This window comes from Chiloscyllium punctatum, chromosome 4 (assembly GCF_047496795.1).
Source record: "Chiloscyllium punctatum isolate Juve2018m chromosome 4, sChiPun1.3, whole genome shotgun sequence".
NCBI lineage: Eukaryota > Metazoa > Chordata > Chondrichthyes > Orectolobiformes > Hemiscylliidae > Chiloscyllium > Chiloscyllium punctatum.
The window spans coordinates 51,032,085-51,047,953 of NC_092742.1; the positions used below are offsets into that span (position 1 = coordinate 51,032,085).

General features: G+C 36.7%; 1 protein-coding gene across 4 annotated transcripts in view; it reads right to left on the minus strand.

Moving 5' to 3' along the window:
• Nucleotides 1-3,607: 3,607 nt before the first annotated feature.
• nin (ninein (GSK3B interacting protein)) overlaps nt 3,608-15,869 on the minus strand; it is a 193,682-nt gene continuing 181,420 nt past the window's right edge. For 2 of the 4 annotated variants that reach the window (XM_072568685.1, XM_072568686.1), the window contains 4 exons: nt 15,448-15,561; nt 13,144-13,344; nt 8,289-8,402; nt 3,608-7,608 (listed from right to left, as the gene is read on the minus strand). In XM_072568685.1, the coding sequence (XP_072424786.1) occupies nt 7,396-7,608; nt 8,289-8,402; nt 13,144-13,344; nt 15,448-15,561 (642 nt within the window). In that variant the 3' untranslated portion in view covers nt 3,608-7,395. Of the gene's footprint in view, nt 7,609-8,288; nt 8,403-9,729; nt 10,335-13,143; nt 13,345-15,447; nt 15,562-15,869 lie in introns of those variants that run through there. The other 2 variants (XR_011960443.1, XM_072568687.1) reach the window with 2 other exon arrangements.

Sequence of the window (15,869 nt, forward strand, 5' to 3'; positions counted from 1 at the left end):
ATTGTAGGGAATTTAATCTAATCAAAACACACTGGACTGATTATGATGTTCTCTTAGGAGACCTCCTCGCCTTTCCAGAAGATTTATCCATTTATGTATCACCTCTATTCATTCAAATCTTCTGATGCAGTCTAAGAAAGTTGTCATAAATTTAATGCGTATTTGTGGAGCAAGTAGTTTTTGCAGCATCCTTGAAGTCAAGATTAAGTCCTTCAGCTCATTACGCACCTCTCCCTGTACAGTGCTGGAACTCTGGAAACTCAAATTCTTCTTCTATTATAATAAATATAAATCAGTAGCTGGACAGAAAAGAATTAACAACTAATCCGTGAATAGTTGAGAATTGTTTTTAAAAGACCTGCTAGGTGTTGGGAATGGTTTTGTCCTGCGGAACAATACGAGTGAGAAAGTGCTAGGTGAAATGTGGACCTCCAAATGCCAAAGTTGCATTTTGACTGACATCAGAATCTGTTCAGTCTGCATACCTCTGTTGAACGTTGTCAACATGCATATGTGAATGCCCTCACCAAAGTGATACATAACAGAATAGCACCAAAAATACATATGCATCATGAATGTCATTTTAGGTCATGCAGGCCATTCAGCTCATCAAGTCCACACCCACCCCTTGAAGAGCATCCCACTCAGACACACCCTCCTACCGTATTCTTGTAACCTTCCATTTCCCATGACTAACCCACCTAGCCCACATATCCCTAGACACTATGGGCAATGTAGCATGGGCAATCCATCTAACCTGCACATTTTTGGTCAATGGGAGGAAACTGGAACACCTTGGGAAACTCGTGCAGACATGGGGAGAATGTGCAAACTACACATACATGGGTGCCTGAGGCTGGGTGTGTGATTGCGAATGTGAGAACTTAACTGGGGCATCTATGTTGCTACCAGTTTCAGAAAAGTCAGAGAAAAGTTAAGACTGGTGTTTTGAGCACCCATAATATGGTGTCAGAAGATTAGCTGAGAATGAGTGGTGGAGAGCTGTTAAAAAGCACAGCTACTGACAAAGGCACAGAAATGTTCAAACCTGTGAAAGCTACTTCAAGTAACTGAAAGAAACTGAAGAAGAATGAAAAAGCATGCCACAACTGAAACGTAGTGTAAGGCACGATGAAGCATTTTTTTCTCTCCTATAAGTGGTCTAAATGAAAGATTTTATGTAATGGAACTGGCAGTTTTCTTATGTGCATTACACAATTCTATAATTACAATACACCTACTTAACAAACCAGGTAAAATCGTTGCTACCTTCCCCCACCCTCCTCCCTGACCTATCACCTTCATCCCCACCCCCACTCACCTATTGTACTCTGCTACTTTCTCCCTACCGCTACCCTCCTCTCATTTATCTCTCCACCCTTCAGGCACTCTGCCTCTATTCCTGATGAAGGGCTTTTGCCCAAAACATCGATTTTCCTGCTCCTCGGATGCTGCCTGAACCGCTGTGCTTTTCCAGCACCACTCTAATCCAGAATCTACTTAACAAACCAGAGTAGCTAAGAGTAGCTAAATTTTTATCACTGTTGGGAATAGATTATTTTGAAGTGTATCCACCCAGAATTTCTCAGAATAAAAGAAGAAAAAAAATAGCCAAAATTTTGAAAGCCCTTAAGACATGTTTTGAATCTCAAGCGATTTCAATTTTTGAATACTCCATATTCATTATTTGGGCCCAGTATAAACAAGAGTTCATTGATTGATAAGTGAAGTCATTAATGCAGCTGACAATATTTTGTGACTTTGCTTAACATTAATCTGATTTAATTAACAACAGGTTTGTATTGAGATAAGAGCACAATGAAAGCAGATCTACTCAGCGAGGAGAAACCTACTCTCAGGAAAGCAGTCAACATGTCCAGAAGCATTGAGGCTATAGATCAATAATTAAAGCAGAAATATGTTAGAACAGACCAGGTTTTGCATTATACTGAACATGCCCAATCCCTACTCTTAGCTCAAACAATACTCTTGACTGATAGTGGCAGTACTCTTACTGACAACAGTCTTCCTAAGGACTATTCCCCTTAAACACTGAGCAATGGCCATTGGTTGAAGCACATTCCATATGTTGCATAAGTTGCTGGCATGTACTGCAGATGTGACATTGATGAAGCACGATGTCATACTGTTGACTGATCATATACTGACAACCACAATAAACTATTCCTGATGAAGGACTTTTCCCCGAAACGTCGATATTCCTGCTCCTCGGATGCTGCCTGAACTGCTGTGCTTTTCCAGCACCACTCTAATCTAGAACCACAATAAACTGCCTGGATTTGTGCCTGCACTAATAGGCAAATTGTGACAGAATTACGGTGAGCTCTGATAGATGCAGCAATGCTCAAAAAGGCAAAGGACAGGAAAGGTGACCATTCAAGTAAGCACAAAATGAGTGAGCATTATAAAAGCAACTGAGAAGTGTGAAATGGGTGCTTCTGTGAGCAATGGCTTAGCAGTAGAATTTAAAGGTGTTTGTCGGTTTCAGACTGTAAAGCTGAAGTGGTGGACTCTTATTGTGAGGATACCAGTATAATGTGGTGACTTAGTGCATATCCAATGTCAACCTCCAAGAATGGGGCTGGGAATTGGGCATCTGGGTGTTCATGTGGTTGCTGTCCATACAATGTGCCTGAGATGTTGGAGAATGCTAACAGAGACAGACACTTGAGGAGGGCAAACAGAGATCTGCATCTGTCAGGTATTTGCTCAGATTTTTATATTAGCAATTATTGTTATTTAGCTTCTCTGCACTGCCTGAGAAGATAGCAAACTGCATACAATGAGATAAGATTCAGAAATAGCGAAATGTAATTGAATTTAAATGGGCCCTAAGCCACTCCGTAGCAAGATTCCCAAACAGACTGTGTTTTCGCTCGATATCAAGAATTTCAATTTTCGACCTTGTCATTTTGTCTTCACTCACCATTGTTACAGTACTCATGGCTGTGTGGATTGCCCCCTAAGTTAATTTAAACAACCATATTTCAGTCCAAAGTGGCTCTAAATATAAAAATGGTCAAAGTGAAGGACTAAGATTGAGGTGGAGGAAGAATAGGTGTGCTTATACTTGAACTTAGGAATCTTTAATATTAAACTAGAAATTTAATGCCTCTCACTCCTCTTATTTTGATAGGCACATAATGCAACAAAAATGTGGAAAGTAGTTACATATTCAGAGCAGTGATGTGCATAGATATAATATTTTTGGTACTATTACCAGTCTATTTCTTATGGCAGAGCATAAGACTGACTGTGGTGCTCTGGTGAAGAATGTTAGAATACGAACATAATTGGATTAGAAAGCATGAATGTAATTCAGTCTACATTGTGAAGTTTTACACTTTGTTCATAGTTTTATGTTTCAATTGTGAATGAAAGATTTATAGCATATCAAGTTTAGAATGGTGCTTCCTAATTCTTGATTGAGCAATCAATACTGCTGCCCATCATGTTGTACATGCATTGTACTACTCACTATTAGATCAATTTGATGCCACTGTCCTCTCCGTGTACAGATGTAAAGGGCTTGCTTCATCTAGTATAGTGGAGGAAAGTTACCTGATAGTCTGAAGAGAAGAGGCTCTTGTTTTAAACAAGATGTAGTTTATTACATGGGAACAACTAGGTACACATTACATTGAAGTGATAAACATAGTTAGAGATGATGAGGAAGGTCTAGTTGTTACATCTCACTCCTTTAAGCTGTTTTCCCACCATGTCAAAATGAAACCATCATAGTGGTGGGCACATCTCTGCATTAACACTTCCAGACTCTTACACTCTTCTACAACAAACATGGAACATCCTAAGGGAAAAAAATGACAATAAGTTGTGAAAATAAATTATAAAGATATTACACACACATACATATTGTAAAAAGATATCGCTCATTTTACACTGAATAAGAAGTAACAGCTACAGTGGTGAATTGAAGGAACTGATTACCTTAGTTGGATAGATGGCTAGTACGTTGTTCAAGATTATGCCAATAGCAGAGAATTGATTCCTGCTCTGGCTGAGGTAAACATGGGACCTGCCTCTTCACCCTGCCACTGAGAGTGGAAGCCACAACTGACAAAGATTGCCAAGAATATGGTTCATAATGAAGCATCAGCATACAATGACACATCTGGCTTTTGACAGAGCACATTAGAGAAATGTAACAGGATTCAAATATTGTCTTCAGAATGGGTAGTTAATTTTATTGGATAATTAGGTTGCCAATTTAATATTTTTCATGATTACACATATTTATCTGTAAAAGAGATCTTACAATTAAGTAGGACCTTCACACGGGCTGTTACTATTAAAGAAAAGCTTTATGTGGTTTCCAAAAAGAGCAGTAGGACTAACAGACAGTATAATTTAAATGTCACCTACCCAACCTTTTCAATTTCTTTACTTAATTCCGTCTTCTTGATTAAGTTTGAAACAGAATTCAAAGGGCACATCTTAAGAAATATTTCAAATGACAATCTTCCATGAGTTTCCAACATTAACAAATTACACTTAAATAACACCTTCAACATGCAGAAATGTCTGGAGCAATATACAATATAGAAATTTGGATATAGAAATTTGGCCAATAGCTCAGTCAGAAATACAAGTTTGAAGGAAGGTTTTAGAGGAGAAAGATGGGTGCTGAAGGCTTTAGGGAAAATGTCCAGAGTGTAATGTTGAGGCTGTTGAAACATTGGCTGGCAATAATGGTTAGAAGGGAGAATGCAGAAACAAAAAGCAGCATCAGAGAAACATACAAACAAACGACTTAGGAGCAGAAGTAGATCATTTGGACTTTCAAACCTGCTTCCATTCATTAGGGTCATAGGTATGTTTGTATCCTGAATTTCACATTCCCATCTACTCCCAACAGCCTTTGATTCCCCAGCAATAATATGAAGCTATCTGCCTCTGCCTTAAAAATATTTAATGGCTTGGCCTCCCCTGAGGCAGACAATTCTAAAGTCACACAACCAACAGAGAAAACAAAATTCTCATAATCTCTGTCCTATAAGGGTGATCCCTAATTTTAAACCAGTACCTTGTAGTTCTGGATAAGAGGAAATTCCTTTTCATATCCACCTTATTCAGAATCCTATTTACTTCAATCAGATCACTCCTCACTCTTCCAAATTCCAGTATAAACAAGCCCAGCTTGTCCAATCCATCCTCATAAGACCACCCATTCATTCTATGTATCAATGTAGTAAAACTGCTCTGCACAAACTCCAATTCATTTAAAAACAAGGAGACCAAAACCACGTTCAGAATACAAGACTTCCCTAACACCTGTATAACAGAAACATAACATCCCTACTTTTATATTCAATTTCCCTGGTAATGAAGGATAACATCCCGTAAGTCTTCTTGCCTCTGGGCTGTAGCTGCATATCAACATTTTGTAACTCATGCACGAGGACATCTAAATCCCTCTGTACCACAGAATTCCACTGTCATTATCCATTTAAATTATACTCCGCTTTAATTCCTCCTGTTAAAATGAACATCACATTTTCCCATATCATGTGACATTTGCCTGATTTTTGCCCAGTCAACCTAACTATATCTGTCTGCAACCAACAGCTTGGTCATATCTCCTTCACAATATACATTCCTACTTGTACAGGTATCACCCGTGAATTTAGCTACCATGCTTTCATTTCTCACCGAAGTAATTGATATAAAAATTGAGGCATGAACACAGACGCTTGCAGGATATCATTCATCATGTCGTGTGAATCAGAGATACATTCAATTATGCACAAGAAAGGTCTCTTTGGACAATGGCTTGCTCTAGGACTGTGGGAGGTTGGAAGTAATGAGAAATGAGACAATTGAGAAGTTTAAATATAGATGAAAACCTGAATTTTGCATCTGAATTAAAAGTAGCAATGCCACATTTCAATGTTACAATGTTGTCAAAATAGTAAGAGAACCTAGTGTTAAAGATACTCTGGCTAGGAATATGTAGCCATAGTCTAACATTTTATCCAGAAGGCACAATCCCAATGAAGTTTTGAGCTTAAGGTAAATCTAGATGTGGAGCTTAACTCAGTGTTGTAGTTCCATATCACATCTGTGAAATCTCTGTTGAACGATGCAAAAAAATTAAAACTTTGTGTCATCGTCATTTAAGTTGAATGTCTAAAGTTCTAAATTGTCCCATCTCAATTTGGAGGGTTCAACACTGATTAGCAAAGGAAAATAGAGAAAATCACCTTTTCATCACTGTGACTTTCACTTTTATGATTTCAAATAGATATAAAATTTTCAAATATGGGCTACACATAATGATTTACATGTGTATATATTATATAAATATTATTCCTATAATAAAGTCTATTTAAAAAGCAGAGTTTTATGCAGCTTCAAGTTTGGGTTTAATGCAACTGAAAAAAATTGTTTTTCCATAAACTAGCAGTCAGTATTCATTTTATGGGAATAACTACTGCTTTAAACAGCTGGGATTTTAATTATCCAGATCAAGTCATGAGAAGTACTGGATTCTTTATCAACTGACAGAGCTACCTTGTTGAAACTTTATCCTTAAAGTTTATAAAAGTCATAAACAAGTAACTTGTATGATATTAGTTTGAACGTAAGAGGTTTTGTCTTCTGTAATACAAATAATGTTTATTTAGTACAAAATTAAATATTAGGCATGACACATCTTGAAATTCTGCAAGTTAACGGATCTTCCAGGAATTTGAAATGTGAATACTGTCACAGGCTCAAGTGGATTGTTCTGCATAGTAAAACATTAAATAACAGTATTTACATTATTTTCTCAAGAACACATGACTTTTTCATTGATTCACATTTACATTCTAACATACAAACTATACAAGTTACACATCCACAATCTTTCATTATGTTTAAATTATCAGCAGTAATACTTTAGATAATACAGAAGCCAGAGTTGGTCATATTTACAGATACATTTATTTTCAGAATGCCAGCATATCAACTGCATCTGATTGGCTTTTACTCCTAGTTATAGCATTCTTTGGCCCGAGATGTTTAAAACTTAATCAAACCAAATATTTTATTCGTAAACAGTTTTCTTAAAAAATTGACATGCTCTCCAAAGAGTAAGTAGCATTTCATTTCTGATTATTGAACATATAATTTATTTTGGAAATTAAATAATGAGTAGTGAAGTGCACCAATCTTTTGAAACCAACAGTTTAGGGCAGTATTTTGTAATACTTGCCCAGCACCTTTATCTATGATTTCTTTCTAAAATTCACAAAATAAGTCTTGGAAAAACTAAGCACTTGGTAACAGAAATATTCATCTGATAAAGTGCATTAGTATTTCAAATGTTGGGATTCTTTGCTATGTATCATATGATCTTTTAAATAGAATGTATTAGGGTGAATAACGGGTTGAGGCCATAGACAATGATGATGCTGATAGGTCCTTGAGAATTTTATTAAGGCCTGCAATGTTTTCTTCAAGCAGGTAGTTTTTTTTCTCTGTTGTCTTCTGTCTCTGTTCAGACATTTCAAGGGCCTTGAGGAGTTGAGCATTTTCAACATATAAATCTTTGACTTTTTCATCTGCTTTAGCATTCTTGGACAGCTGTAAAGCAACAGTAACTAAAGTTAAAAAAAAACACACCATTATCTCTGTTGTCTGTTTAAAGAGATTTACATTAGAAAAATCTTTTTTTAAGTTTAACCAGGGCCAAGCTACAAGGTCCTGGTAAGGGGGGAACGAGAAAATTGGAGAGCCACTGTAGAAAGACAATAGGAAGGTAACCTTTGATGGGGGATTAATATCAGATCCAGGGAACATGTTAAGGAGGGGCACCAACAACCTGCTAGGGGAAAGCTGCCTGACTGCTTGTTAAGTATATGCCTTCCTTGACCGATTGGATCTTGGCAACGGTGACCTGAAACCTTTATGTGGCCACTGACTGTTTGCTTAGGGGCCTCAGAATGACATTACCCCACCCCTCACCCCCACTGCTGGTTAAATTGCAACTGATGTAGATGGGCAGATTTGTGGAGGACATGTGCCTGCTGGAATTAACGTCCACACCTGCCCATTTCAAACCAGTTGGTGAAGGATCATTAAATCTAGCTTTATGTTTTTCTTTAATTTAAAAATAAATGCCAGGTTAAAGTATTGTATATTCCTTTTTTTTTGGAAAGAAGTAGAGCTGAAATCTATTACAACGTTATCTCATGTTTTAACAGTAATTGAAAATTAGCAATCTAACTGTCTTCATGAAAGTCTAATTATTAAGCACAACTTACTTGTTCTTTCTGTTGCATGACTTTGTCCTGAAGAAGTAACTTCATGTTCCTTAACTTATTTTCAACATCCTGCATCCTTTCTTCCATCTTTTTTAGCAGTCGTTCATATGCCTCCTAAACAATAAAAATTAAATTTACTCCTAATTGTTAAAAAACTATAACAAAATCCTTAAAATATAGATAACATTTGATGGAAGAGGAGTTTTAATGCTACATGTTTGAACTTCTACCAAAGCAAAACTAAAATGGAAAGCACTATGCTTATGGTATTGTTCACTTTGCTGAAACATTCTCTAAAATATTCCTAAATGACTAATATTTGGAGTGAGAGAAAACCAGGTCAGTTGAGGTTACAAATAAGAGGTCAGAAAGTCAGGTCAACAACATTTTTGAATTGCTCTAACATTCATCTGAAAGCGAGTTCTGAGTTCAAATCAATTAAGTTGTAACTAACACAAACATTTACGAGATAAATTAAAAATAAATAACATTAAAAATTTTTATTGAGTAAGGAGATTGTATTGCAGAGAGGCTGGGATTGTGTATCAGTGACACATAAGAACATTAAAGAAATTCAACCAGAGATTCCTTGCCATGTTCTGCAGATTCAAATGGCAAGGCTATTGAATGAACACTCATGACTTTCTTGAAGCCAGTTCCGTGAGCTTTCAGGTTAAAACTCCTGCAAAATCAAATTTGATAGATAGGACACTGTGTCCATGCTGAACAACATTTCTATCACCAGGTTCTGTTTTCTCGAATCTTAACTAGCCTGTGTTCCAGTGGAGGACAAAAAAAGCATTATCCTGACACGCTGCACCATTAACATTCATGACTGTGAAAACCATATCACCAATCTTTCACAAGAATATTTCCAAATGTTTCACCTGCCCCACAAACTGCAACATGCTTTGAGTCCCAATATCTTACTGATGAGGCTGAGCAGCAACCAAGAAGGAAAGAAAAGGATGCAAATGTTGCATTTCAGATATTGTGAATATCCCGCCCCATGTGCCCAAAGATCTGCAGGTTAAGAATCAGCCTGTTAACGTCACATGAAGATCAACAGCAGAAACTTGTAACCCTGTGTAGACATCATCCTGGAATCAAGGCATAGCTGACTAGTGGAGTTACGTGCATCAACACAGCAATAGAAATCGATTTATCATGATTAATGTATACAATGGTTGAGACAAAAAAATTTGAACTGGGAGATTTGATAGTATGGAAATCTGCATAAAACATGATATTTCAAATTGTTTGCACTACATTATTAATTAAAATGTTGCATCATTTACAGAGAAAAACCAAATTATATATAAAATCACACAGATACAAATTAAAAACCACAGATTTATTGCAAAACTAAAAAAGTGGAAGGGAGGGATCATCAGGAAACTGAAAATGATTATAAAGAAAAGTATTTTCTCATTTAGGCAGTAGATATACAAAACATAAAAAAATGGAATTATTAATAACATCAAAATTCATGTGAAGGTACAGAAAAGAAAGATAAAATTTCAAAATGAGAGGCTAACATTTATAATTTTTTTTTCTCAGAACAGGCACAAATCATGACCATTCATACATTCTCCAAAATACTTCTGGTAATAATGTCAAATATAACTCATTGTTCAAAATTTATGGCTGCAAATAAACATATGACAATTTATTCTTGAAGACATGAAATAAATTAAAACAAATTAAATTTATGTGGAAATTGAAAACTTAAATACATGATTAAGAGTTGTGATGAATATCTACAATGCTAGAGAAGTTAAATATTTTCTTAAATAAAATTCAACACACATATTACACAGAACACTTGTACAAAAATTGATCTGATTAAAAATCACATTTCTATGTCAAATACTTAAGAATAATTTATAACAATTTTTTTCCTCCAAAACTTAAGTGTAAATATTCTTTTAGTTCTGAGAATAATTTCTATTTATGATAAAAAGCTGTTTACAATGAAAACCTTCACAAGTGCCCAATCCTCCTGTAGGTATCAGCATGCACAGCTCGTTGCTCCGGTGGTAGGGCCTATAGAAAGAATGGAAGTGATGCACTTCACCCTGTATTATGTAAGATCTGCCTAAACCCCAACAATTCATTGCTTCAAATCACCAATACAAAACCCATTACAGGCAAAGCAAATTAAACACATATCTGTTTCAGTAAATTTACCTGCACCAAAATTTAAACTATAACCAGAAAATTGCAATGCTTTGTTTTGATAAAATCATTTTCTTCATGTATTGGAATAAATGATACTTCTGCAAGATAATCACACCAAGGCTGGATCTTTTCATTATGTTCATAATTATCTACATTTTCAGTAGGGGACCCTTAACATGGATCAAATTCTGGCAAATGCTATCTCCTTAAACCAAGGTGCCAAGGCTAACATTACAACCTCCCTTGTGCAAAGCATTTAATACAGGCACCATGAAGGTCAAAGTTGGACCTTTCTGAGTTGCACAGTTTAGTTATTATCAGCTTAATCAGTTGAGTTGAGTCACTGGAGGAGCTCTTGCAAGTAATTTTAATTGATGCAGCTTTCAGATGCAAGCGTTCAATCTTTTGAATATCCTTTGTTCTCAGAATTCACCTATCTTGTTGCTCTACATAGAAGGAGTTCTCTTTATGCTCACATTTATACAGCTGCTGAATTTCATGATTTTTCTGGAGCTCTAGCAAGGTACGTGTGCTGCTGATATGATGTATACAGGCTCTTTGAAATCTTTTGCATTGTCACATGCTGGTAACTTAAAGGGCAAACATTTGTGTATGGCATACTTAGGATCTTACAGAAAGCTTTGCAATTAGAGGGAAAGTTAGTATGAATATGTTTCATTCGCAGTTAACTTCCTAGGTTTCCTTGGACCATATTCCAACTGCAAACCAAAAGGATATCTCCTATCAATGGTTTATGTTTGGTGATATGCATATGAACACAGCTTAGAGATGACTGATTTTCCTATAACTTGATTAATCAGTCATTATCATCATTTATTCATGTCAATTCAGTTAAAATGGCTGGGTAAATCATGACATGCTAAATTTAGGATATATTTAATATTGGTGAACAATCAAGAATTGCCAAATTACACTAATGATTGTTCTGAACTTTAAATAGTCTGATTTTTTCATTCACCAGAATGGATGTCGTCAGCAAGATTATCTACCTCTGCTAAGCCCAGCTGGTAAAACCAGCTAATGCTACAACAGCTATTTCATTAACTGATCTATCAATAAAACATGCATTTAAACAGGTATGTTCTATTTTGGATTTAAAGACAGTTTAACAGACATTAGTACTTTTAAAGGTTACGTGAAAGCACATGAGTATTACACTTAAACTCATCTCGAGATGAGGAAAGGCTGTGGGATTCTGGTGACTGCTGTAAGCTGAGAGATCAGCTGTGTTGCTCAGAATTAAAGATTCCATTCTTTCATGGAATTAAGACGAAAAATAGTCGAAGCCCTGACAATTGAAGTTCCATCACATTCTAAGTGCCGGGGAATTTCTTTTTGTTGATGATGACCAAAAGCATGTGTTCTTATTGCTGATTAAGATCAAATAAACTTAAACACTGAATGAATTAAGAATAAATGGCATAATTTAATTATGCACCTGAAGTATACTTTTATAAAAGACTAATGATGCCATCAGAAAAAAACACCAATAAAATCTAATTTGTCAAGTGTATCAAGTGTATCCTGCAATCTGAGCAATGTATGAGGTATAAAATAAGCCTATAACCACTGCAATTTTCTTCATCTGAAAACATACAAATGCTGAACTAAATCAACAGCGTTCCTTTTCTGACGCAAATAGGCTGGTACCAATGGAACTAAGTAAACCACACTTTTAGTGTTCCAAGGATTAAAGTAAAAATATTTCATTGAGGTTGGAATAAAAAATGTTTAGTACCACATTGACCATAAGATAATAAGATATAGGAGCAGAATGAGGCCATTCAGCCCATCAGATCTGTTCCATCATTTAATCATGGCTGATATGTTTCTCAAACTCATTCTCCTGCCTTCTCCCTGTAACCCTTGATCCCCTTACTAATTAAGGACCTATCTGAATCTGTCTTAACTACACTCAATGACTTGGCCTCCACAGCCTTCTGCAACAATAAGTTCAACACATTTACTACCCTCTGGCTGAAAAAATTCCTCCTCATCTTAATTCTAAAGGGTTGTCCCTTCACTCTGAGGCTGAGCTCTCAGGTCCTAGTCTCTCCTACTAGTAGAAACATCTTTTCCACGTCTACTCTATCCAGGCCTCTTAGTATTCTGTAAGTTTCAATGAGATCTCCCTCATCCTTCCAAACTCCATAGAGGACAGACTCTCAATTGGTCAGAGTTCTCAACTGCTCCTCTAATGAGAGCCCTTCATCCTCAGGATCATTCTTGTAAATGTCACTCCAAAGCCAGCACATCCGTCCCTACATACGGGACTCAAAACTACTCATAATATTCCAAATGTGGTCTGATCATTATTCACACTCCGTGAAAAGCATCAGTAAGTATATTGCAGACCTAATCTGTTATTTTGTAGTACAAAAATTAAATAATTTCCTTTAAAGAATTGAACACAAATTGTAAAGGAAATGTAAGATTATCGCACAAATTGCCATAATAATTTAGAATTTTAATGCTCTTATTGTAATTAACATAGGATTATTGTCTACTTAAAATCTAAGACAATTATCAGTAAGAATACAAAGTACATCAGCACAGTAACTTAGATTTTTCAAAATTACCTCGATTATTTCTAAACATGCAGATGAAATGTTTGATACCGTGCATACAATCTAGATAATTACTTGGTATTTACCTGTTGTGTATTGTTTTCCATGACTTTCTTGTCTAGTTGCTCTTGCAGTTGATGACGTTGAACTTCCTCATGGCTTAAACATTGCTGAAGCTGAGCTAATTGGTCTTTTGGAACCATGGTGCAGATTTGTTCTCGCAGTTGTTGTAGTTCTCGAAGATTCTGTGACTGGCTAAATGTCAGGCTTGAATTTGACTGTAGCAACTGAGTACACAAACAGATTAGGTAAATGCATCATTATGTAATTATTTAAAATACTTTCATTATATTACATAAAGGCAAAATACTACAGATGCTGGAAACAGGAACTTCAAAATAATCTCTTTGTTTTATAATTCTCCATTTACAGATATTTTGACTTCCAGCTTGCAGGCTATAAAGGGATCTTGGCTTCCTAAATTGTTCTTCTGACTTCTAGCTAAATTTGTAGCTATGGTACAAATAAGGAAACCTATTTTAGATTCCTTCAATTACAGGTTCCAGCAAAAGTACCATAGTCAGAAACTTCAGCTTTCACTAAAAGTTAATGTTCACATTTGTAATTTTGCTTCCTATTGCACACATTGGTGCCTTGTGTTTGGAGAAGGCTAGTGCTGTAATTTCTAATATTCAAACGGAAATGTTATTTGTGCTCAATATCCAATAGTGCTCACTACCTACAAGCCAGAGTGTGACTTTATACACTCAATAAGACATGATGAACAAAACAAATTTTTTTTTCTGAATGGTTTCACTGCTATCACTGCCATATAACATGGTCATATAAGCTATATGTAAAGGAAGCAACTGACAGAATATTCTTCTGAAGACTGTCATTGAGAGAAAGGAAGTTCTTTGCATGGCAACGAGATATCCCTATTGAAGGCCACAACAGGCCATATTGACTACTGAGGCAGTCTGGACAGAGGTGGCCGAGGAAGGGCAGCAACTGTGGATGGCTCAAGAGGACTTAGGTCCAGCGCTACAAGAGGATGAATGTTCTGCTGCACTCTACCATGGAAGACACTGCTTTCTAGTCAATGCTCCGAACTCTGATGAGCTTAAGGTAGCATTGAAAGATTGCCATAGCATAGAGCTGCAGCACAGGAGATGAGAGTCAGGCACCTTCATCTGAAATCTCATGTGCAATCAATGTCTGCCACTTCAATGCAGCTACCAAATAATTAGTTACCAGTGCTGTGGTACCAGAGTGGTGCTGCTTCTCAAATGTCAGCCAAGGTTCACATGCAAATCACAAATGGAGCTACATCACTCAGTGGCACCATTAGGTTACTGATCTTTCATCATAACTAGGGGACTGGACAAATCTGATAGCTTTTTACAAAAAGTTGGTATGGGACAGAATACAACCACAGAAGAAGATTTCCTTTTGAGTTGAGCTGCCTTTCTTTTTTTCATGGGATGTGGGCATTGTTGACTCGACCAACATTTATTGCCCATCCCTAATTGCCCAAGAGTCTGAAGTGATATGTAGGCCAGACTAGGTAAGTATGGCAATTGCCTTCATAAAGACATTAATGAACCAGATTGGCTTTTCCAACAATCAGCATTAATTCCAGATTTGTATTGAAATCAAATTCCATCATCTGCCATGGTGGGATTTGAACCTGGGTCCCCAGAACATCACTTGGGTTTCTGGATTACGAGTCCAGCAATAATGCCACTGGTAATTGCCACCCCCTCAAGGTGAACTTTGCTTGCCTGCTCTGGTCAGGCTTGCTGGCATTAACTGTTCCACTTGGGCAGGCTTGTTGACCTTGTCAGGCTTCACTCCTTAACACTGTAAGCATTTAATTAAAATAGAAATACTGTATAAGACTGAGAATTCTCATGAACTGATCAGCATTGAGAGGCTGCACACAAATAAGCATGTAAAGAAATGGCTTTATTATGAAGCAATCAAATTACTGATGAAATTTATGCTCACAGGAAGTTGGATCAAGAAGTCTACCTTATCAGGTTCACAATACATATATATAGTTGGATTTGTGAACCAAAGTGTTTCCTGTTTTCTGCATTATGGAGAATCCTCCATCCGATGGAGAAACATTGATATTTTTGAATGAACCTATTCAGAGATGTTATCACCCATCTCTGGAGCAGGTGGGGCTTGTGTCTTGGCCTCATGGCTCAGAGATAGGGACACTACCACCTGACTGGGGCAAATGGCACTTCACCCAAGACCTTCTGGCCCAGAGGCTGCACCACAAGACTATCAGCTCAGTGGTATAATGGCAATGAACGCTAACACCTTCACCATCATTAGAATCCAGGCTGCTATGTTATTCTGAGTCTTACAGTACATACCTTGTCACCAGTTTCCATTAATTGACTCTCCAGGTTGGACTGCTTTTTTCGCAGCATTTCATTCTCCACATTGAGGACTTTCAGTTCATGTTCAAGTGAGACAATTAACTTAATCTGCCAGAAGAAACAGTTCTGTGTCAGAAACATAGGCTACATTGAACTCTTAAAAAAATGTGACAGCAGTCTGCCTCGGCTTCCGATTGTGAGGGCATAGTGGCATCAGAATCTTAAGTAACATCGGCACTGCGCAAGATCTATTTGTTTTTGTAAAACCGAATTCAACAGCACTTCATGAAACTCTAATTTTAAATTACATGCAGTAACTTCTTAAAGGCATATAATAAAATTTATCACAAGATTTTGCCCACGGTCTCAACCCTCTTTCATCCATGTGCATCAATTACACACTAGACAAGTACAAA